The 23147-nt window shown below is 33.3% G+C and overlaps 2 protein-coding genes across 3 annotated transcripts; both read left to right on the forward strand.

Annotated features, from left to right (window-relative positions):
* The first annotated feature begins 1302 nt into the window (after positions 1-1302).
* On the forward strand, positions 1303-8935 carry LOC133175568 (LHFPL tetraspan subfamily member 2 protein-like). 2 transcript variants are annotated; one of them, XM_061310683.1, is made up of 4 exons: positions 1303-1509; positions 6366-6859; positions 7190-7303; positions 8198-8935. In XM_061310683.1, exons 2-4 carry the CDS (start codon positions 6415-6417, stop codon positions 8338-8340), a joined length of 702 nt encoding a protein of 233 aa, XP_061166667.1. In that variant the 5' UTR covers positions 1303-1509; positions 6366-6414; the 3' UTR covers positions 8341-8935. The 2 variants fall into 2 exon arrangements, with proteins under 2 accessions (XP_061166667.1, XP_061166668.1); XM_061310684.1 differs by lacking the exon at positions 1303-1509 and adding an exon at positions 1907-2056.
* Positions 8936-11578: 2643 nt separating this feature from the next.
* Positions 11579-19548, forward strand: LOC133175609 (CBP80/20-dependent translation initiation factor-like). The gene is made up of 5 exons (XM_061310720.1): positions 11579-11699; positions 13929-14220; positions 15946-16142; positions 16484-16575; positions 17145-19548. Exons 1-5 carry the CDS (start codon positions 11595-11597, stop codon positions 17278-17280), a joined length of 822 nt encoding a protein of 273 aa, XP_061166704.1. The 5' UTR covers positions 11579-11594; the 3' UTR covers positions 17281-19548.
* The last annotated feature ends 3599 nt before the right edge of the window (positions 19549-23147 follow it).

Below are 23147 nucleotides of genomic sequence, written 5' to 3' on the forward strand. Positions count from 1 at the left end.
GACACATCCCTGTGATATTTGGATATTTTTTTTAAGAAAAAGGCGTTAATGGTAATCGACCAACAAAGCTTTATGATAAACGTGATGACTTTAACTTTTCAATCGTCAACTTCCCTAGCTTACTAATGCAGCAATATACCCTTATCACCTGCATACGGGGTTTATATCTCTCAGTTGATTCGATACGCCAGAGAATGCTCTACGTATGAACAATTTCTAAAACGAGGTAAGTTACTGACAAAAAAGTTGATGAAACAAGAATATCAGCAGTCTCGTTTAAAGTCATCATTTCGTAAGTTCTATAGTCGATACAATGACCTTGTCAGCAAATATATCTATCATTAAGTCAAATGCTGACTGACTTTTTTCATACTAATTGTTGACCCATTATTTACACACTGAATTGTCGACGGATTTTTCCGTTATTTCCCGATTATGACAAGGAGCACACGGCGGGTGTGACCGGTCGGTAGGGGATGCTCACTCCTCCATGGCACCTGATCCCACCTCTGATGTCATAGAGGTCCGTCTTTGCTCTGCTCTAATTTTGTAATGTTTAATGGACTTTTGAGCTCGAATATTGTTCTTTATCTCCACATATTCATTATATGTATTTGTAATTAACTTATCTTTTTTTATCTTTGACCCTAAAGTCAACTGGAGTCTTCTTCAAGTCATAGCTAGGGAGTTATGATATAAAATCTTATTGCAAAAGATAAAGGACTTTAAGGGATATATCTTCCGGAAACAAAAGTATTATAGACAGAAAGAAGGACGAACAGGTAGACAGAGTGACAGATAGAAGAGCAGACAGACTCAAGTTAGATCCCTGTTTTAGGGAAAACGAGGGACAATTGATTATAATGCATCCTGGCAGAGAAATATATACATACTATAAGACAATTAAAATACTTTTAAAATCCTTGTATATATATTGGTATAAACTATTGCATATATTTGTTCAGCGAATTGCTTAAGTGGATAAAAGATTTACATTTATGGACACGTTTATGGATTTATCATTACAATAAAGTTTGATTGTGCATGGTAGGCAATCTGTGTTAGTGTATCAGAAATCTTACCAAGGCTAAATATTGACACATCGACTTTAAAGGAACATTTAATAAAATTGATTCCACTATTACTTCTTATGTAATTTTCTGTGACATATATAAGCGTTTTAAGTGTGTCTTTGGCGTGTCCTATAAGTAGGAATATGTTTAGTAATCTCGATTAAAGTAACCACTGATCTGCCTCTTCTTCATACAAACACCCCCATTTCTTTGAGTATTGGAATCGCCCGTTCTCAAAATTCGCACAATTATATGCGCGTGAATCGCTCTTAGCAGAGAGTTTTCATATTCAGCAATTAATAATGCATGTTCGAGAACAGATGCGCGTGCAGGATGATGCGCTGGGACCACCTGTTTTCACACGTGCGTGTATCCTCTCAGGGTTGTAAATAATTTGACTCCCGTGGAATTTGTTTAAAATACGCCTATAGAACAGGTAAGTCCGTCTAAGGACGTGGTGCTTTAAATGTTACATTTTTTTTTATATAGAAAGATGATACCTTGTGTTTATGCATCATTCAGTTTTTTGCTGTACTATCTCCCTTACACATGTGTGTCTCTGGTCACTGTAGCTATTTATCATTTTGACAGAGGCTGAAAGGTCGAGGTGAAAGATATTTTTTTTTCTCTGGGCAATCGTGAGGTACTTAATACTTCACAGTAAATGTTGCGGCTCTTCACGCCGTGGAATATTTTCCCTCAGCATAGTAAAACGATGACATCAATTTTTACATACATTATTCATAGTTAATCAATTCCTATACCTAAAAGACGCGCGCACTGCTTTAACCTAGAGCCGGGGAGTGTCATAAATTAAGATACTTATACACTGAAGGGCTACTGGCGGTTCACATTCATTAACATGTAAATGTGTTTAATCATGAATGCAATAGAATTTGATCTGTATCAAGGGGTAATTTAACGTGTGTATTCATTAAACAGGACGTTTATAACTTCTAGAGACATGTTCTGCTACAGTTCATGTAAGTAAAGTGTGTTCTACTAACAAACACAGGAAGTTTTATTTTAAAGCTTTGATCAGTAGCCATTGGGCTGTGTGAAGGATGAGAAAAAATTTAATTATCCCTCCATTTATTTTCTGGCTCATTAAGGACTTGTAAGACGAGGTAGGGTTTTTGATAGATTAAGGGTTGCAGTATAACTCTGACGGATTAAGTTTTGCTTGTTCATGTTGTTTGAAGGACGAAATCAGGACATTTTGAAGACTCTGATTTCATACTGCGCTTTATAAAAGATTTCTACATACACTCGTCATGCGGTCGACTGTATACGTTTAATTTTTGATTTGTGACGTGCAGTCAATCCAGCAGCTCTTGTAAAAATGATTTTAAGAACTGGTTTTATCTGAAAATGCAGATATAATCGTCAAATAACATCGTAGGAATATATACATGTTTAAATTAAATAATCGCCATCTGGGAATGTAACAGCTAGGAGAGGGGAAGGTGTGGTGATTTTATTGAAGGGGGGGGGGGGTATACTAACATGTATTTAGTTAGTTTAGGTGACCTTGACTTGATGTCGTGATTTTGCCTTTTGCATATAAATTTAGGAAGTAGCACGTTTAGATAAATAAAAGTAGCGTTCAAATACCACATGTAATTTGAATTAAAAAATCAAAAACTGACACAATATCAAAGTTGTGGAAATATCCCCCTTAGACATGTTAGAGCTGAATAAATGTGTCTTAATTTTTTCCTCTACGGCATTGCTATGTTTTGATGTATTTATAGAGTTTAACAAATTGACAACGAACAATGTACAAACCGTTATCCTTGCTATTCAGTAAGAATTCATTATTACTTTCAAAACAACAGATTTATAACGAACATCCGTATCCTTATCGTCGCTATTCAGTAAGAACTCTATATTGTTTACAATACAACCCATTTATAACGAACACCCAAATACGAGTATCATTATCTGCTATTCAAAAAGATTATTTACAGTCCAGCCCATTTTAAACGAACATCCAAAAACTATTATTTTCACTTTTTCATAAGAAATCATATTATTAAGAGTAATTTGTTTAATTTAAACCCCAGAACATTATTTTAATTCAACTCCCTATAAGAGTTAGTTATCTGTGTCTTCGTTTACACAACAAGGTAGGCGCATATCATGCGTGCCGTTGTACAATTGTCTAAATATCTATATCAACGATTACGGTGTTTTGGACTACGTACGTTTTTCTTTAAATCATTTTCTTTACAAACACCGTTTGGTCATATTGGTAACTAAAAAACTTAATACGTAAATATCTTTTTCAGCAAAATATACAAAATTATTCATAAGAATTAAAAGAAATTAAACTTGAAGATGCACTACGAATATAAATTATTCAAAAATATTGCGAATGGCTTTCCAGTTAAGCCCAGAGAACAGTAAAAACATGATGGGTAAATGAGAAAATACAAATACTGTTTTGGCAGAAAGACTGTAAGAGACGGGGGGACGCCGGATTATCATACCCTAAGTATGATCCAAACACAGCGGGGAGGGGCGCGCACCATCTGCCGCGGTTGTTGTGATAATGAGTAATAGTGGAGGCTGTCGACCAAGTAACGTGTTATCAAAGTTGTAACGGTAATCACAGTTATCTCCACAGCTGTCTGTGATGTAGAGCCTGATTCAGAGTCAGGATCTCAGCGAATCTCTCTCTCCCCATCTCTCTCTCTCTCTTTCTCTCATTCCCTGACTCTACATTGTATTACTCTCTCTCTCTCTCTCTCTCTCTCTCTCTCTCTCTCTCTCTCTCTCTCTCTCTCTGAAACTTGAAAAGATGAAGATATGCAAACAAAATTCAGTTCGATATTCATGAAATTGTGGAAAGATTTTAATGTATCACGCATGTATGCATTACACTAAGAAAAGAATTTGCATGCAGGAATGGAAGTCAACATTTACATTGATGATTCTGATTTCAGGAAAATTGACCAGAGATTCAAAATGAAACAAATATTGCTAAAACATGTAAAATAGAGTGTGACTCAATTCAAAACACGCTTCCTTTGAAAGCATTTACATAGACTATGGAATGCATTGGTATAGATTTACATAGATATTGTCATGTACACGTACACATTTTGATTTTTTTTTCTTTTGGCAAGTATCAAATTCTAGATTTAGTGAACGACGATACATTTGGAGTTCATAAGAAAAATTAACGACTTTTTCTTAGATCCGCTCCATATTAAACAAATACTTCATAAGAAGCACCGTTGCTGATGATAATAGAAAGATCAAGACACGTTATCCGTGGGTATCCGTGTTATCGAATTCGTTAGAGGAAATCTTAGGGCAGGCGAGGTTCCTTAACCCCTGACAGGAACTTTTCACGGGGTGATAGCAACTGAGTTAATGATAGATTTTTTAATCACAATAAAGGCTTTCTAAATTAAACAATTATGTCTGGAATGCGTGTATATATATACTATAGCTTATAGTGAAACTGTCGTATTTATCATTACCTGGGCCTAGTCGACCTTATCATGTTTATTCGCGAAAAGAATCTAAGGAGTACAATAATGCAACATTTCTCTAATAATGTCGGAATATGTATTTTAACCGTTGCAAAGAAGAAAAATACCACATAGCATTTTTTTTTTCTATTTGTCACCCCCCTCCCCCACCCACTAACACACAAACGCGTACGCGCGCATACAAACAGACAGATTGTTAGGACACCAGATTCTCGAGCCCGATCAGAAAGTCGATTGTTTGGTCAAAGATCGACCTACAGCACAGAAAACCGATTTAGTGAACGGTTTGCATAATCCGCGTATCATTAGATAAGCCGATTTAGACCACTTGATGTCAGACAGCGGTTTATTTGACATTGGGCGGTGAATTATAATATAATGGTTTTATAATACAAAGGTACATTTCTTTAAGAATCGGAATTAAAAGGCGATCAAAGTAAAAGCGGATTAAAATACGGCGTGAAAATTCTGCAGGGCGCCTCGTATACTGATCCTTAGAATTCCTGGGTATAATTCTAAACTTAACATGTACGTTCATTTCGTTAAAATCTAGAATATGATATGATAAACAAATAAAATATCATAAATAAAACACAATCGTATGCCTGGTTATTATTTAGAATCATGCATAATAGAGATGTTCCCCCCTTTTTATGAAAAGTTTACCTTAATTTAACGAGGTTCGCTCCTGAGCTTTTGAGCAAATTTTTATCTTAACCTATATTTCAAAAATTCTGCATAATGTTTTAATTCTTACAATAAATTTGGATTCTACAATGCCAATTTAACTATATTCAGTTAAAACTCCATGATTAAATTCCATACTAAAAGCATTAAGTGAGGAACAATATTTTGTGGCGGAAGGTTTTTTTTTTAGAAGAAAATGATCATTTTTTCTCTTTGGAAGTATTTAAAGTATACTAAGTTTGGATTCCTATTTTTACATGCAGTCTGCACACATAGTTATTTTGTGCAGTGGACTGTTTTATATTGGTCCTAAATTATCTATTAAATAAACTGTCATGAATTCTATCATCATATCTGATAAATATAGCAAATATATCGTGAACATGAAGAAAAAATAGCTCTAATTTAAGCTTAAAATTAGCACTGTTTTAGTAATATCTAAAAATTATCATCACAGACCCCCACTTTGGATTTTCGTTTCTGAATATATACGATACCTTTAACCATTCTTCTTAAATTCAGTAAAATGTCATTACTTTCAAATGATTTTTTTGCTTGTTAAATTTTTAATGCCAGAAAAAGGAAAATGTTTGAGTGCAAAAAGGTCAAATAATTGAACATGCGGAGTAATTTGAAAATTTCTTCATTGTCACAAATTTTAATGTGTCTATTTAAGATGAAATAAGACTGTTTTTGTCCCCATTATTTATTTGAACAAAAATTATTGGAGTAGAAACTTTAAAAATTGATTTATATGTAAGACGTACTTACAGTGCAAAAAGGTCAAACTAAATGCTCTGTAGCGCCAAAAGAAGCGCATTGACCCCCATTTTTTGTTTTGATTTTTAATAAAGCTATGTGTATAAGTTCTAAAAATATACTTGATAAAAAAATTCTCATTACTTTTGATGGCAGGATCCAACCTCCTTAAGACGATATCTATCAGTTATATGTAATAGTATAGATTTATTTTAAAATCAGCTAAGGTTGGAAACAAATTCGTCAAATTTTGCAATCTATAAAAATAACTAAACTTGTCATTTTGTATATTAAATGGTATAAAAGATGCATGGTAAATATATTGTGTTTCTTTTATTTACAGAAAGTAAACTTAATCGAACACGTTCGTTGATTTTCATCTGGAGGATATAATGTGTTACGTCATCGTCACATGTCGTTCTTTAGGCTGGACGCTTTTAAGTGTCACTGTTACCTTGGCAACTGTCGCCGCTGTTATCTCGCCACACTGGATGATCGGAACCCCTCGAGAAACTGCCATAAAATTGATGAATGCTTCAGAAGATTTTATGGACTCTGAAACTTTCAGACCAACGCTAGGAATATTTAATAGATGTACAAAACTTCAGTTAGACTTTCAAATAGCCAAAGTCAGGGATAATTGTGCCACATTCGTTGTGTCGTTTTCTGCAGCGGACGATTTTTTCCCGCATGCGTGGAAAGCATGTGTGATATTGTTCGGTATTGCCGGAACCCTTCTGCTCTTTTCCATGTTGTGTTCTGTAATGAGTTTGTTTGTCCGATCAATTTGTGGAAAAAGTATATTTACAGTTGCAGGATTTATACAAAGTATTGGAGGTAAATATTTATAGTTACACAAGTCTTGTTCAACCTGAATAAAATCTAAAATCCCTTAGAAACATATTAAATTGGCCTTTTTGTATGATCGATATAATAATTTGGTAGACCAATAATTTCAACAATCCGCTGACCTTTTTAAGACTGTAATACCTTCAGGGGTTCTTTTAAGACTGATGACATTGGTTACCAGCGCTCTGAAGACTGCAATGAGGGGCAGAGAATCAGTGCTCCACATTTTCTGATTTTTTAATGTAAATAGTTGAGTAAGCCTTTGAAATCATAATTCAAATATTTTAAGTTTTTAATCCCATATTTATATTTTTTCAGGTCTATTTTCAGTGATCGCTCTGGTCATATACCCCACTGGTTGGGGCACCAAAAGGGTGCGGGACCTTTGTGGTGAATATGCTGAGCCTTACGTTATAGATAACTGTACAATAGGTGGGTACATGACAGAAAGTACTAGTGTACCTGCACCATAAACAAGTAAACGATGAAAACACTTAACGCAGCTGGGTAACAGTGTGCTCTATTTGAAGGACATAGCACACATGGAAAAATACATTATTTATCTTTAGAGAAGGAAACTTTCAAAATGTATTTAATTTACATGATTTAGCGAAATTTTTATCCTTTTAGTATTAACTCCTTGATGTTTTAGATGGTGCTGGTATCGTCCTTCTGATCTGCTGTCTACATGTACACGAATTCTTTGAATCATTTTGCAAATATTATAACAGAAATATAATCATACGACATTAAGTTATACATCCTGAAATTAGATGTACATATGTACTAGCAAACATTCGAAATATGAAAATGATATATTATTGTTTAGAATTTGTATGTTTTATTGCAAAATACCGTTGAGGGTCCAGGCTTTTCATTATCATACATAATTTCAATTAGAAAATAACAACTTTCACAGTTAAAGAATAAAAACTGGCAAAATAGAATTATTTTTCATTTTATTTGACATATATTTCTTGTAATAAAATAAGTACCCTTGCATGAATAAGATTGAGTCAAAATAAAGACTAAAAATATCAGAACAATTAAGGTTTCTTCGACCCTTTGGTAAGAGAGGCAACTCGAACAGGGACTTATGACTATTACATCTAATTGTCTAGTTAAAAGATATATTTTGTAAAACTTTAACAGGAAGGTATGCTAAAATGTTTTGCATTTCAATGATTTTTCCTTTCAAATATCATCACTGATGCAATTTTTTTTTTAATTTGTCAACAGAGGGATGGTGAACCTCTGTTAAATCTTATGTACCAAGTTTGGTGTATTTTTACATAATTTATTATTATCCAGTATTTATTTGTTAAGGTTGGTCTTACTACCTCGGAATTGCGGCCACAGTACTCGTGTTTGTAGCAGCGGTTTTGTCTGTTCCCGCCGACAGATCCACAACAAGCAGGAAAGTAGAGGAGGAAATGCTGGAAGGAAAAAATCTCATTTGTGTATTGTGACATGACTTCCTGAACCCAATATTTGAAACACCTCGGCTTGTTTCTGAAGAAACATTTCCTTGTATTAACTTGTGCGTCCGATTGTTTTGTGCTGATGAAAAATGCTGGTAAATGAGATTAATTATGGCATTTTTTAAAAATACCAATTTCAGGGTTTCAAATATTCTTTGGTAAAATATGTTAAGATTTTTTGGAGTTTCACTATGAAGCTATTACAATGGAAATATTTTGCCAAATGAAATAACACAAAGGTGTAAATTTTAATAGAACATGTTCATCTATTGTTGATCTATAATTTGTCAGTCGTGAAGTATACTAACTCTAGTCTCCAAGGATTATATGATATAAAGTTACAAATGAGAAACCAAAGATATGTATGTATATCCGGAATATACGTGTACTCAAAACCGACTACTGAACATCGAGATGATCTGCATGTTCTCTAGTGTTGCCAGCAGGAAAAATACGATTCTTTAACTACTTTAAAAAAAATCCTCAGCGAAGTTTTTTTTTTCTAGTTGCACGTGTGCTTGTGTATTTTTATACCTTTGTAACTTACCCAAAAACGATCAATAAATGCAAGTTGAATTTTGAATCCTGTTTGTACTGAAACTTGCAAAAAATTATGTTAGTACCAAAAATTTTATATAAATACCAAGGGAAAAAAAGGTAATACATATAAGTTGATTGAATTCAGTGAATGAAAGAGTTATGTCTGTACGAGTGTGTTGATATTACGTTTATTAAGAATACTCAGTCCACAATGACAAAGAACGTAGATTAAATAAAACTTATCTATATGGCGATGTCATTGTGTATATATAGGAGGTTTGACTTGACATGGACTGTATTTATTCTCTCTAGAGAAGTGGACAAGCTTTCGCCTACATCCAAAGCCTGCCCACTTCTCTATAGAGAATATAGAACTGTTTTTGTATAATTAAGTTATTATGAATTTTGTACTGATCATATATATGTTTTTTCTCCCTGTGTACATATTTTAATGATATGAGTGTTTTTGGTTTGATTGTTCATTTATTTCAATATGTAATTACAAATCATTAAATAATTGTTAATTTATTCCCTCTTTTTATTTATTTATTTATTTATTTATTTTTTTTTACATTTATATGATTTTTTTTCATTTTCACTTCTACCTTCATTTACACAATTTTTTCATTGTTCATTGATCAACTGTTATTCAGAATAAATTATGAGCATGTTTACAATTGATTTGAAAATAAACGTAATTCAAAAAAAGTTTTTTTTTATTCTTTCAGACTGACCCCATATGCAAAGTATGAATACACAACCCTAAAATTACTAAACAAGATAATTATACAGATGTATTAAAAAGTTGGGTCTTGTGTCTCCCATCTTTAATTCAAAAGTGTTGGGGGGATTTCACTGTGATGTTATTCATGTACTAGGACGTACATAACAAATTAGTGACTTGAAGCATTTCCCAGGCTCGCAACATGATAATAAGGCCGTGATGTACAGTGTATCTTATTTAATACAGCAGGCGTGTGTTGTTGAAAGTTCAAGCAATACTCTTTGAACTGCCACTTGGTTGCAATCAAATGTTCACTGTTTGGAACTCTGATCTATCTTTGGACATTTTGATGCTCAAATATATTGGTTTCTACTGGTTACTTACCACTTCTCCCTGAATGTTGAGTTTCAGAAGACTCGGGTCCGTTTTTGCGTTACATATATATTGTTTTAACACTTTTACGAACACCTGATAAACTTGACCTTTGAACCTTCAAGGGCATGTTTCTATAGCTGTAACAAGTCTAAGACTGAAATTCACTGCAACTTTTAAGGAAATGTTCATGTCCCTCTAGTCACCTATACCTTATATATGTTATGAATACGATTGCATGTTTGCGAAGAAATATATATGTTCTAATGCAGTGCTAAGGGCATCGGCAAAGATTTTGTATAAAGAAAAAAAGAAAAGAAAAGAAAAATAAATATTTTCTAAGAATGAGAATACGAAAACTAAGATAAAGTTTACTAATGGTCTCAGCAAAGTTTTTACATCTAAATGTGGTGTTAAGCAAGGTCATATCTTAAGCCAATTTCTCTTTAACATTTTTATCAATGGTATTGTTGATGAACTTAAACGTTAATTAAAACAGACAGTTGGGATCCAGATTTAATGAATACATTGTAAAACTGTTAATACTCCTTGCAGAACAGATTGAGGTAAATGACCCCTGTGGACAAGAATAAAAATTTTCATGTATTAAGTTTTGGAACAATCTTATTAATTATTTCTAAGAACTCAAAAGCATTTAAAATCTATAAAACAACAGGCCACACAAAGTCGTGGACTAAGCATACGAGTATTTTTTCCCATTTTCAACAATTTAGGAATTTCATTCATTACTGAAAAGCAAAATTAAAAAAAAAAATCACTTCAGAGAAGTATAAAGCAAAGAATATCAGATCAATGCTTACAAGAATAATATGCAAAAAATTCTTGATTCACCAAGAACTAAAAATTTATCAATTTATTATTGATAATTCTAAATGCTGTGGATACATTACAAAAAAAAAAAAAAAAAAAAAAAAAAAAGAAGATGAATCATATATCATCAGGATGAGATTAAGTGTATATAACCTTGCCATAGAGAGAAAGGGAGATACTAATCTATACCAACAGATGAAAGATTTTGCAATATTTGTAATACAGATGCAGAGAGAGATTGAAGATGGATTTAAATTGTAATTTAATTAAGGTTTTAATTTTGGCCATATACGATATAATGTATATACTAGTTATATTTTGGTAGTTAAATTAGGAGGGAGAGGGGGTAATGATATTACGATATCTATATTATTCACGTTTCAGGTGCCTGTCACAGTGAAGGGGAGGGGGGGGGGGTGAAAGAGAGTCCTAAATACAAATTTAGTATTTTCAAACAAAATGATATACTTTCAATATGTAGGCCTACAACTAAAATATTTTTCACTGAAAAGAAAACTGGCGAAACTTGTTATGTCAGAGTTCTGTCTAGACAGCTTTTCCAGGGACATATACATGTATATGTATACTATAGGCCCTAGTTAATAGGTTTCTCAGAATTGCACTTCAATTTCATATTGTTACACTTTGATTTAAAAGAGTTAGTACGCTATAGAAATAAAATATTCATCTATTACTTTGATTTAAAACGAAATAGTATTCGTACGAACTAACATCACAAAGGCAATCCCTCCATCGTATGAGTTGACTTTTCATCATGGCCAGTGTCGGGCGAGGGAGGGGGAGAGGGAGGGGCCTATTGGTCACGAAAGTTGGATCTGCACCTAAGCCTGGACCTGAGGGCGATCTGGGATCGACAAAAGTAAGTGACCATTTAGTCCTTCGGTAAACGGTATGTGACTATATCCGAATTTCCTCAGTTACGATTTATGTATGGAACTGGATTGCCGCGAAAGTTTTAAAGTAGGGGATTTTACTAAAGTGTCGCCTACCCAACTATAAGGTGACGACCAAACACACAGGTATACATGATGAATAAACACGGGTATATACATTATTGAATAGATAGACTGGTAGGACTGAACTGATGTGGGAAGCGTGCCGACAGGCTTGGGTGGCTACGAGGTTAGAGTGTAAGGTAATGGTGAATATATTTACATATGCAATTTTACTACATTCCTCCCCGTTTTATTTAATAAAGCAAATGGCAATTGCTGTAACTTACTTGGAGGAACGCAGGGCGATAAATCTGAATATATCATTTAATATGACCTGGAAAAGATGTGTACCAATTTATGAGCTTGGTCGGAATAATTATGTCATGGCTCTTACAGTAAACCTTCATATCCCCTGTAATGGCTCTAACAATAAACTTTCTTATTTCCTATGTAGCTTGTAACATGAGCTTTGATTGGTTACAAAGTCAGGTGTAAATTTTCGTACACCCGACTTGAGCTGGGGGTAAAAAACATGACATCACAATGCATAGTTTCTCTATAATAAAAAGCAGATGCATTGTAGGACGTAGTAAATCTTTATCGATAGCTTGAATCACAGTTGATTGGACCTGTTTACAAGTAATTTATTTGGGTACATAGGAAATAAATTCATTATCCAGGACCAATCAAGAGTGTACGGGGATTTACCCCGGATTGTATTCCAAACACCCTGAGGCTGAAGGCCGAAGGGTGTGTGGAATAAAACCCGGGGTAAATCCCCGTACACCTTTGATTGGACCTGGATAACTAATATTATTTCCTATGTAGCTTGTAACACTTGCTTTGATTGGTTACAAAGTCGGGTGTAAATTTCTATACACCTGACTTGAGACGGGTTAAAAAACGGGACGTCACAATGCATAGTTTCTCTATGGTAAAAAGCAAATAACGTGACGTTACGTCACGATGCATTGTAGGACGTAGTAAATCTTATCGATAGCTTGAAACACAGTTGATTGGACTTGTTTACAAAGAATTTATTTGGGTACATAGGAAATAAATTCGTTATCCAAATCCAATCAAGGGTGTATGGGGATTTACCCTGGGTTGTATTCCATACACCCTTCGGCCTCAGGGTGTATGGAATAAAACCCTTCGGCCTCAGGGTGTATGGAATAAAACCCGGGGTTAATCCCCGTACACCCTTGATTGGACCTGGATAACTAATAATATCCCCCTATAATGGCTCTTACAGTAAATGTTTATATCCCCCTGCAGTCTTGCTAGGTACTTTGGTCTTCCATTTTGACTTTGCAGGAATTCATTTTCTAGGTAAGGAACTTAAGTGAGGAACAAAATTGTAATGCTCAAAAATATGAATGCTGATTAAATAAATGCATATAAATACATATAGAGTGTATTAAGTTTTTATCTATAGATATTTAATTCAGAATTTTAATTTTGAGTGATAAATCTCAAGTGTCTGATAATAGAAATGTTTTGAAGTGGTTTGATTGCACATACATGTGATATGTACCGGCTGTACACAAAATGTCCCGTATTTTTTACCCCATTCACGGGCTCACGGCGGTACATCAAAATTCAAGGGAAATGAAAATTTGTTCTGTATTACTGGAAACTGCCATTTTTCTTTAATTCTCGCTCTCATAACACAGGAAATCTCGTTTGATGCATGAGTTACAGCGCTTGGTTAATGTAAACAAAACATCATCATCAAAGGTGTGAAACATTCCCACGATAATTACATTGTCAAAGCTTTTTTTAGGCAGAATATTCTTCCATAAGACTCTTATTTAGGGGTTTTTTTAAATGTAATTAGTCAAAATTTTGACGGTAGAAATTAAAGACGTTTCAAAGAGAAAACGACAAATAATCAGAGCAACGGTGTGACAGCAACATGAAATTTCATCCACTTGGTTCACTTGTTCATTGATTTTAAAATTTATTAATAAAAAATGAACCTCTTACATTGATTTTTGGTCGATATTTTGTACAGTTTTTGTACAGTTTTTTGATGAACAATGTACAGTATTTTCACCCAAATTCCAGTATTTTGAAGACTCCTGTACAGTATTTGGGTCTAAATATTATCACATGCATGTTTAGAAAATGCCTTGTTTTATATTTTACAGAATGGAGAATCCCCACCAGCAGGGGGCACTGTACAGGAACTTGAGGATTATCTTGAGGGGCTGACCCTCAATCTGACTGAGGACAACCTAGAGGACATCTTGACCTTATCAAAATCAATGTCAACAGAAGACCATGTAATGAATGTGGCTAAGCGGATTTATGACAAGAGTTTGAAAGACCTAGAATTTGCCAAATGTGGAGCGTGTATTTGTGATAGACTGTCTAATGTTGAGGTTCAAACAGCAAAGTTCAGAAATGTTATTCTGCGATATGTGCAAGAGGATTTTAAAGGTACATTGTATTTTATCAGGATATGTGAATTAAAATAGCATATAAGAATTTATCTTGAGTCTATTAAGACAAAAAGGGATGGGAATCCATAGAGTGATACATAAAAAATCATTACAAAGGTACTAATCTTAGTATTTCATTGAAATCATATATTTCTCCATTATATTCCTAATTTTGCATCATAAACATCTTAAAAATAAAAAAAGCCAATCAGAGCCGCTAATGGTGGAAAGTTTAATGTATACTGTCAACATACGGGCAGCCCAAATACTTCAAATGAAGTAATTCACAATAAAATATTAAATAATTTTTGCAACAAGTCAATAGATATGGGGGGTCAGATCCAAGGTTGGAAGGAATAATTAATTCCTTGGTATATTTTATTGTATGAATCATGTCTCCACTTTCCATGGTAGAGAATCCCTCATTTGGGCATTTAGTGAGAATGCTAGCCAGAATAAAACCTTAAAAGAATCTGCACTGAAACTGCAGGAACACATTCAAACTTCAGTGGATAACATCAATATTTACCATTTAAATATTGCTTTGATATTTGAAGGGATAGGAACTTGAAAGTAATCGATTATTAATCAATTTCATCTTCCAAAGGAATCGATTACAGGACAAAAATGAGTGTAATCGATTAATAATTGATTACACAAAATTCCTCTAAGTAATCGATTATTAATCGATTACATTTTTCAGTAATCGTGCTCATCCCTGGCCGCTATTGACATAAAGGCAATATATGCACATTTGTTTAACAAGATAATTGGATCTGACATAAAATGGTTAAATTCCTTTCACAATTGGCGCATGAACACTTTATAACACTGCGATCAGAATGTTTTAGCTTCGCACGAGCTCTTTCATATGTTGCACAATGTCTCGCATTTGTTGCATGCATTATGGTGATTGCATCAAGTCTCCTCAAAATAGTGGACATATGAACACTATTCAGACGTGACCAAATGCGATCCAAATTATTGTAATACAACGCATGAACATTAGCACGAATGTCTTACAATGTTTTGTGTACTCTCAAGAGTGATGCATGATTTTTAAAGGTCATAAGATGAATTGCAGCTGTCTATGTATTTGCTTTGTGACCATGAGACTGTTGCTCAATGTGTCTCATGTAATCCTGCAATGTTTTACTACTATCATTGCACGATTTATCAGCTTCAATTTGCCATGCTTTGCCACTAGTACATATATATGTTCCCTGTATAAGCATCTCTGTTTCAGACCACAATTGAGAGTGTCAGAATTGGGCAGTAAATATACCCCCTCTGACTCACATGAGCATTGGTATCATGGAATGCATGATTGCACAAGCACTGCATGTCCAATCGCATTGACGCACATTCAATTGTCCGATCACCTGATTACTTGCGCGATCCTATCGCATTATCTTACAACACTCGCTTTCATTGTACAACAGTCGCATATAGATGAGAGATATATTGCAAGATTTAATGTGTTTGCATCATACAATGGTTGCTTTTGATCGTGCGAATTTTGTACGAATACGTTTTCATATGAGATTATTTTGGAAACAGTTAACAATCAAAATTAAAATTTTTTTTCGGTCAAATAAATATTTTGTCGCCTCTGCTTGTGAACCAATTGTGAAGGGGCCTTTATTTATAACACACAATTAAACCTGGATTTGTGACACAGACTGTTCTAAAGTTGACTTGCTGCTGATAATATATTTTACAGGTAAAGAAGAAATGCGAAGTTCAGACAACAAGCGTTACCTCGGATTTGTCACATTTCTTTGTCAGGTCTTTGGAAATGTTCGACTTACGACAGGGGACACCATGAAGCCATTAGTGGCACCTGTGTTCGAGTGTTTAGAACAAATCTTACAGGACCAAACCTCAACTGAGGATGAGTATGAATGTTTATCATTACAGGTCAGTATCTCAGGTCAATACAAATCAGTATCTCTGGTCTGTACAGGTTAATATCTCATAGCATTGCAGTACATTAAGTACATCTATCCCATGTCATAACAGGTTCATATATTCATGTCTATAAAAATCCTCATGTTATCACGTATCAGTATCTGTACTCCATAAAGTTAAGTTCCCTTTCTGTTGCAATTGTTTTCTTATTCAGTATTTTCTTCGATAAATTTTATGAATTAAGATTTGGTTTCGTAAGTAAAGGAGAACCACCTCTTTATTAAGGTCGATTGATCATGATGTACTAGTCGATAAAAATCACTGAAACAGTTTATATGTTGATTGTATAGCTGCAGTGCATTGGAAAAGACCTTGAACTTCAGGATCAGCCACGCATGTCTGCATTGCTCGATCAAGTGCGAACACGCATCATAAAAGATGGGTATGTCACAGGGCAGATAACAACCCAGATACAATATCATATTAACTGCTATTAAAACAAATTAATTTTGAGATTGATAGTTGTTCGTCTGATAGTGTATCAATGGATTTCAAGAAGAGAATGGAAACTCATATATTTTCAGCAAGAAACGGTGTGGTTTTGTGAATTTTATCAATATTTTTAGTCAATAAAAAGTATATAAAAACACTCAACACATGTAACAGCATATTTTATTATTTCTGATTTACAAAACATTGTTTATTAAAATTGAAACTATGCAAACTTTTGTGAATAATATTTATAATTTTCTATTTTAAAATAAATTTAATGAAGTAATGTGCTGAAAAGGACTTGGCAGTCAAATTCAAATGAATTATTTTCGCGAGATTGCAGGAAAAAAACCCTCAAAACAAATACAAGAAAAGGAATATGTATCAATGTTTTTGCAAGCCTACAAATGATTAAACAAATTTCAAGTAACTAAATAGCACATATTTTCAATGAAAAATGATTGCATCTTTCCATGCGGATGACATTGAATTTATTTGATGAAATCCTGACTGTTACAGGCTGACAGCTAGAGGGCGCTGTACTCTTCTTGAACTGCTGGAGTGTGGATCACGGGGTTGGAAACCGTTATCCAACGACCTGACTCGATTCTACTGTGACACCATGGTAGAGATATTTGCCACAAGCATCGAGTGACCGCCATTTTACAACCGTACAATTACACCTTGTTACAACAGGAAGAGCTTCTGTTAAGTCACGTGGCTGGTATGAATTCAGTGGAGCGTGACTGTGTCCTGTCTGCTGAACTTATATCTTTTTAAACATGACATATCAACGTGTTTTGTTTAAATGAAATGGGAAGACACCAATTGGTATGATTTCCGAGTTTGACCTTATTTTTGTTTATGTGTTCACATGTTTTGCACAGATGTCAAATTTTGAACAGATGGGTCAAATTTTCATGAAATGTTAGTCTTTTACTGCCAGGAAAACTTGTTTATTTTGAGTCTGTTATAATCAAAACATTCTAGTTGTAATGCAGGAAATATTTTTGTAATGATGTCAAACTTCCCTTTGGTAAACAGTATTTTTCTAGGAATTTTTATTGTCATAGAACAAGATTTGATCATTCAGAACACTGATCTCTTTTTGGGTTGAAACTCTTTCATAGGTTATATATAGGATCTTTATATTTGTGATTTGATCCTTCTGTTTTAAGTTGGTTTTTTGCTTCTTAATTAAATTTTGGAAATTCTAATTTCTGAGTTTGCAATTTTTGCAGTTTCCTTTGAAATGCAAATAACTAAAGATATGGAATTTAAATTTTTCGATTTTATTTGTGGCAAGTTTAACAGAACCTCAAAAATTACTCAAAAATAGAAATCAAAAGAAAATACCTGTTATGCAGTATATATATGTTCTTTACTGTTAACAGTTTGAAAATTTTTCCTGACAAGGATATAATTTATTGTGTAGAAAGGCATCTAAATTCAATAATTATTTCAAAAATTAAATCATAATTGATTTTTTGTTGCCTTATTTTGATTTCTGCAATACTGAATGTTTAGTGTTCAGTGCTACATGCATCTATCTTGATACTAAGGGAATTGTGGTGTTTCTACTTGGAATATTTTTAGTAATAATCCATTCTATATTAAATATTTTTTAAAGGGCATTATGATAATTTGATATGCAATAACTTTGATAAAAGCATATAGTTTGTCAAATGTTTGAGTTAAACTTTTACATTTTCATCTTAGTTTTGTGTCAAATGATATGAGTTCATGAGGATTAACCTCTTTTTGTCACTGTTTTGTCATTCATATTGAATTATGTTTATACTTCTATAATAAGTCCATGATTAGCGGACCTGGGTGTCGCCAAGTGAAATTATGATTGATAAGTACATCTACAAAAGTTCAGGGTAATAGAATATGTAATTTTTTTGTTGATAATCATTTCTTTTCTCATATTTGTTTTATTTTATTAATTTAAAAAAAAAATGGATTTTTCATTCTAAAATGGAAATTTAAAAGAGGATCCCAATATGAAGGCTCACGTTTTTTCTGTAACCTTTTATAACAGAAAAGTTAGTAGCGTTGTCTAAATGGTAACTCAAATGTTACTCTGTCTGGTCAGTTTAGCATGAGTGGACAATTTTAACTATTATACTAGTATTCCTAGTCTACTAATGGTACCATTGAAATATGGTAAGATATTGCCGACTCGATTTTAAGCAATATAATGGTTGGTGCAGTTACAATTTCATCTGTGAGAATTTTTTTTTTTCACAGTAAAACTTAATGTAAACTGATCATTTATTCCATGGAATATCACCTTATTTAGCAACAAAACGGTCAGAGATTGTTTAGAAAAATGGAAAATATTATTTTGGGGATAATATGTTTTGGCACACCATGCAGATTGAACAAATTCATTTACTGCAATATTTTTTGATGAAAGATAATGCTAGATTTTTTATTATTAACTTCCACATTTAATAAGGTACCAAATTCTCCAAAGATCAAAGATTTCGATTTTAATTAATCAGTAAACAGGTTTTTTAAATCAGAGTTATGTGAACTTTCAGGGTTTTTTTTTTTAAATACAACAGTCTCAGTCATAAGTATTAAGTTATAAGCAAACGAATATGACTTTTTTATTCATTTATCCAACAGTTTATAATTTGTACTTCTATAGAATCTGTGCTTTGAATTGATCAGTCCTCACCAACTGACAGTAGAGAAGTGTACTTTTACATTCACCAAAATAATTTGTTGCTTGCCACACAGTGTGTAATTGTGCTTCTTTACTCAACAAATGGAGGGGAAAAAGGCATAATGTGAAGCTCTAGTTTGTCAATTTGAACTTGGTTGATGTTTTATATTTTGTACTTTTCACAACTAGAACAAAAAGTCATAAATTTAATTCTTATTTTTTCAATAATAAATTCTTATAAACATACTTCTGAGTTTAGCTTGTTCCTTTCTGTCTTCTAGTTTGAAGAGTGATAAATATTATGTTTGAGGTAGGGCATTAATTAAATCTTGAATTTGACACGAGTATATTAATATTCAAGCCCGCCTTGAATATGTCTGATACTAGAACATTGCAAAGTTTATGTAGTTAATAGCCCAGCTGAGCCGAAGGCTCAAGTGAGCTTTTCTGGTCGAAATTTGCCCGCTGTCTGTCGTCGTCGTTGTCGTAAACTTTTCACATTTCATCTTCTTCTCCGGAACTAGCTGCAGATCTATAGCTCTCTGGTCTGAAAAAAAATTGGATTGACGACCAGAGAGCTACAGTGCCACCCATTTAAAAAACTGTATATTTATTGTGCACAAAAAATGCGCTGTTCTCTAGATTTATTTCTTCGTATATTTACGCTCCCATCTCAAAATTTTACTACTAGTAATCGTGTGTTCCTAGCATATTATTTTACTACTTCCACAATAGAACATTTCCCCAAACCGTTGTTTATAGCCCTACTGGGCCTGAAATTGGGACCATCGAAAATTTCGCCTATTTATACTGCCATATTAGGTGGCAAGATAATTCGGTCCAATGCGCTACATGCACGATTTGTACATGCAGTTTTGTTGTGTAAGTAGTAAAAGAATACGCTAGAAACAAAGGGTTAGTAATATTTTGAAATATAAAGTGAAAAAAAATATCGAGAAAAGCGCACTTTTTTGTGCGCAATAAATATACATTTTCTTCTATGGGTGGCACTGCAGCTTTCTGGTCGTCCATCCCAATTTTTTTCATTCCAGAGAGCTACAGATCTGCACTACTCCAGAACCACTGAGCCAATTTCAACCAATCTTGGCACAAAGTATCCTTTTGTGGAGGGGACTCAAGTTTGTTCAAATGAAGGGCCATCCCTAACAAAAAAAAAATACTATGGTAAACTATAGTTAACTATAGTTTACTATAGTTAATCAAAGTTTCAAAGTTTTTACTAGAGTAAATCAAAGTTCCAAAGTTTTTACTATAGTAAACAATCGTAAATTGAAGTTTCGAAGTTTTTACTTTGATACTATAGTTATTCAACGTTTTACCATAGTAAATCAACGTTTCAAAGTTTTCGCTATAGTGTATCAAAGTTTCCAAGTTTATCAACTTATTAAAGTATCTTAGTAATTTATTGCTTGTTGTACCGTTTTGGGGGATAGGGGTGGGGTAAGGGTTGTATATCTTTTCATTTAAATTTACAAATTAGTTAATTAAATGCAATATTTTCATGAATAAATAAAGAAAATTAATGTTTACGTAAGTTGATGGAGCAGATATTTCGGTTCTAAATGACACAAATTTCATTTTATAGTGTTTTTTCCCTTTCTCAATACATGTAAAAATAATCTTACACCACATTAGCATTAAAATTAAATTCATTCAAATAAATGTTGCTTATTTATCGACGCGAGTGACAACCTCACATTAAAATTCATTTCTTGTACTTTAATTATGTTTAGGGGAAGGATCGGGTTTGTAATAAGTTCTCTGAAGCTTTTATGAATTATGACCATGAAATATCATAAAATGTCAAGAATGGGATTCAAAATCATAATTCGACGATTGTATTGTTATTCAAAGTTAACACTACGGTAGATCAAATTTTCAAATTTTTTACTTAAGGTAACCAAAGTTTCAAAATGTTCACTATAGTAAATCAAAGTATCAAAGATTCTACTGTAGTAAATCAAAGTTCCAAAGTTTTCACAATAATAAATCAAAGTTCCAAAGTTTTCACTATAATAAATCAAAGTTCCAAAGTTTTTACTTTAGTAAATCAAAGTTCCAAAGTTTTTACTATAGTAAATCAAAGTTCCAAAGTTTTTACTATAGTAAATCAAAGTTCCAAAGTTTTCACTATAATAAATCAAAGTTCCAAAGTTTTTACTTTAGTAAATCAAAGTTCCAAAGTTTTTACTATAGTTAATTAAAGTTCCAAAGTTTTTTCTATAGTAAATCAAAGTTCCAAAGTTTTTTCTATAGAAAATCAAAGTTCCAAAGTTTTTTCTATAGAAAATCAACGTTTTTACTTTGATACTATAGTTAACTATAGCAAACTATAGTTTACTATAGTATTGTTTTGCTAGGGCACTCCCTCTTCCTAGGGGAAATACAATGTAATTAGGAAATAGTGAAAATTTGGTTGTAACTTTCAAAAAAATCTTCTCAGGAACCACTGGGCCAAAAGAGTTGAAACTAATTTGACAGCTTCTTTACAAAGTGTAGATTCAAGTTTGTTCAAATCATGACCCCCGGGGGTAAGGAGAGGTCAAATTGGAGGGGGGGGGGAGTGTGTGTAAAGTTTTACATAAGAACACATAGGAAAAATCTTTGAAAATCTTCTTCTCAAGAACAGCAAAATTATGTTTAGTCATATTTATTTGGAAGCATCCTCAGATAGAGTGGATTCAAATTTATTCAAATCATGACCCCTGGGGGTAGGGTGGGGCCACAATGGGGGATCAAAATGTTTACACAGGAATATATAGGGAAAATTTTTTTGCGGCTGTTGATATATTGATAGAACTAGCGACTGTTGAGTTTGCGACTGTGGAAATGTTGATGGAACTGGTGAAAATGTTGATGAAGCTTGCGATTATGTTGATAGAGCTGTCTACTGTGGATAAGTTGGTTCTTCTTTTCAAGGACAGCAAAACCTTGTGAAGTCATATTAATGTGGAAGCATCCTCAGGTATTGTAGATTAAGATTGTTCAAATGATCTTCGCAAGGACAGCCAAGTCTTGTGTAGCCATATTGATATGGTAGCATGTTAAGGTATTTTAAAAATTAGGTTTGTTCAAATCATGACCCCCGAGGGTAGGGTGGGGTCACAGTGGGAGATAAAAGTTTTACAAAGGAATATTAAGGTAAAATTCTTGAATAATTTTCTTCTCAAGAAAAGCAAAGCCTTGATTAGTCATATTAATATGGAAGTATCCTCATGTAGTGCAGATTCAGATTTTGTTTAAATCATGGCACCTGGGGATTGGGTGGGACCATAACAGGGGTTCAATGTTATCAAAGTTTTAAATAGGAATATAAAGGGATATGCCTATAAATTTTTTTTTCTCAAAAACATCAAAGCCAGTCATTAATTCAGAAGCATCCTCAATTAGAATAGTTTCCAATGTGTTCCTGTCATGTCCCTGGAGGTAGGGCAAGGCCTCAATTGAAGATAAAATGTTGGAACCACATGTATATTTAAACTTTTCAATACTGAACTAATTTCTGCTTTTTCCTAGCCAAAGTACTTTAGTGAGCGATGTGGCCCATGAGCCTCTTGTTATAATTGGTATGAACATTCTGAAAAGAATTTAGAAAATGTATAATAATTGATTTGACTTTGTCAGATTCCATTGTTTTTGAGAAGATAACCCGGTAGCTCTGAAATTTGTAAAAGTTTAGGATTTATTGTTTTTAAATAATAATGCTTTGTTTGTTACTATAGAAATAGACTTTGTAATTGTGTCCGAAATAATGTGGGTTATGTAATTTTTTTCTGCAATAGCTGCAACCCTTAATTCCCGTACTGATAAACAAAGAAATACAT

This window comes from Saccostrea echinata, unplaced genomic scaffold (assembly GCF_033153115.1).
Source record: "Saccostrea echinata isolate AGI-Se365-2 ecotype Australia unplaced genomic scaffold, CSIRO_AGI_Sech_v1 ptg000063l, whole genome shotgun sequence".
Classification (NCBI taxonomy): Eukaryota; Metazoa; Mollusca; class Bivalvia; order Ostreida; family Ostreidae; genus Saccostrea; species Saccostrea echinata.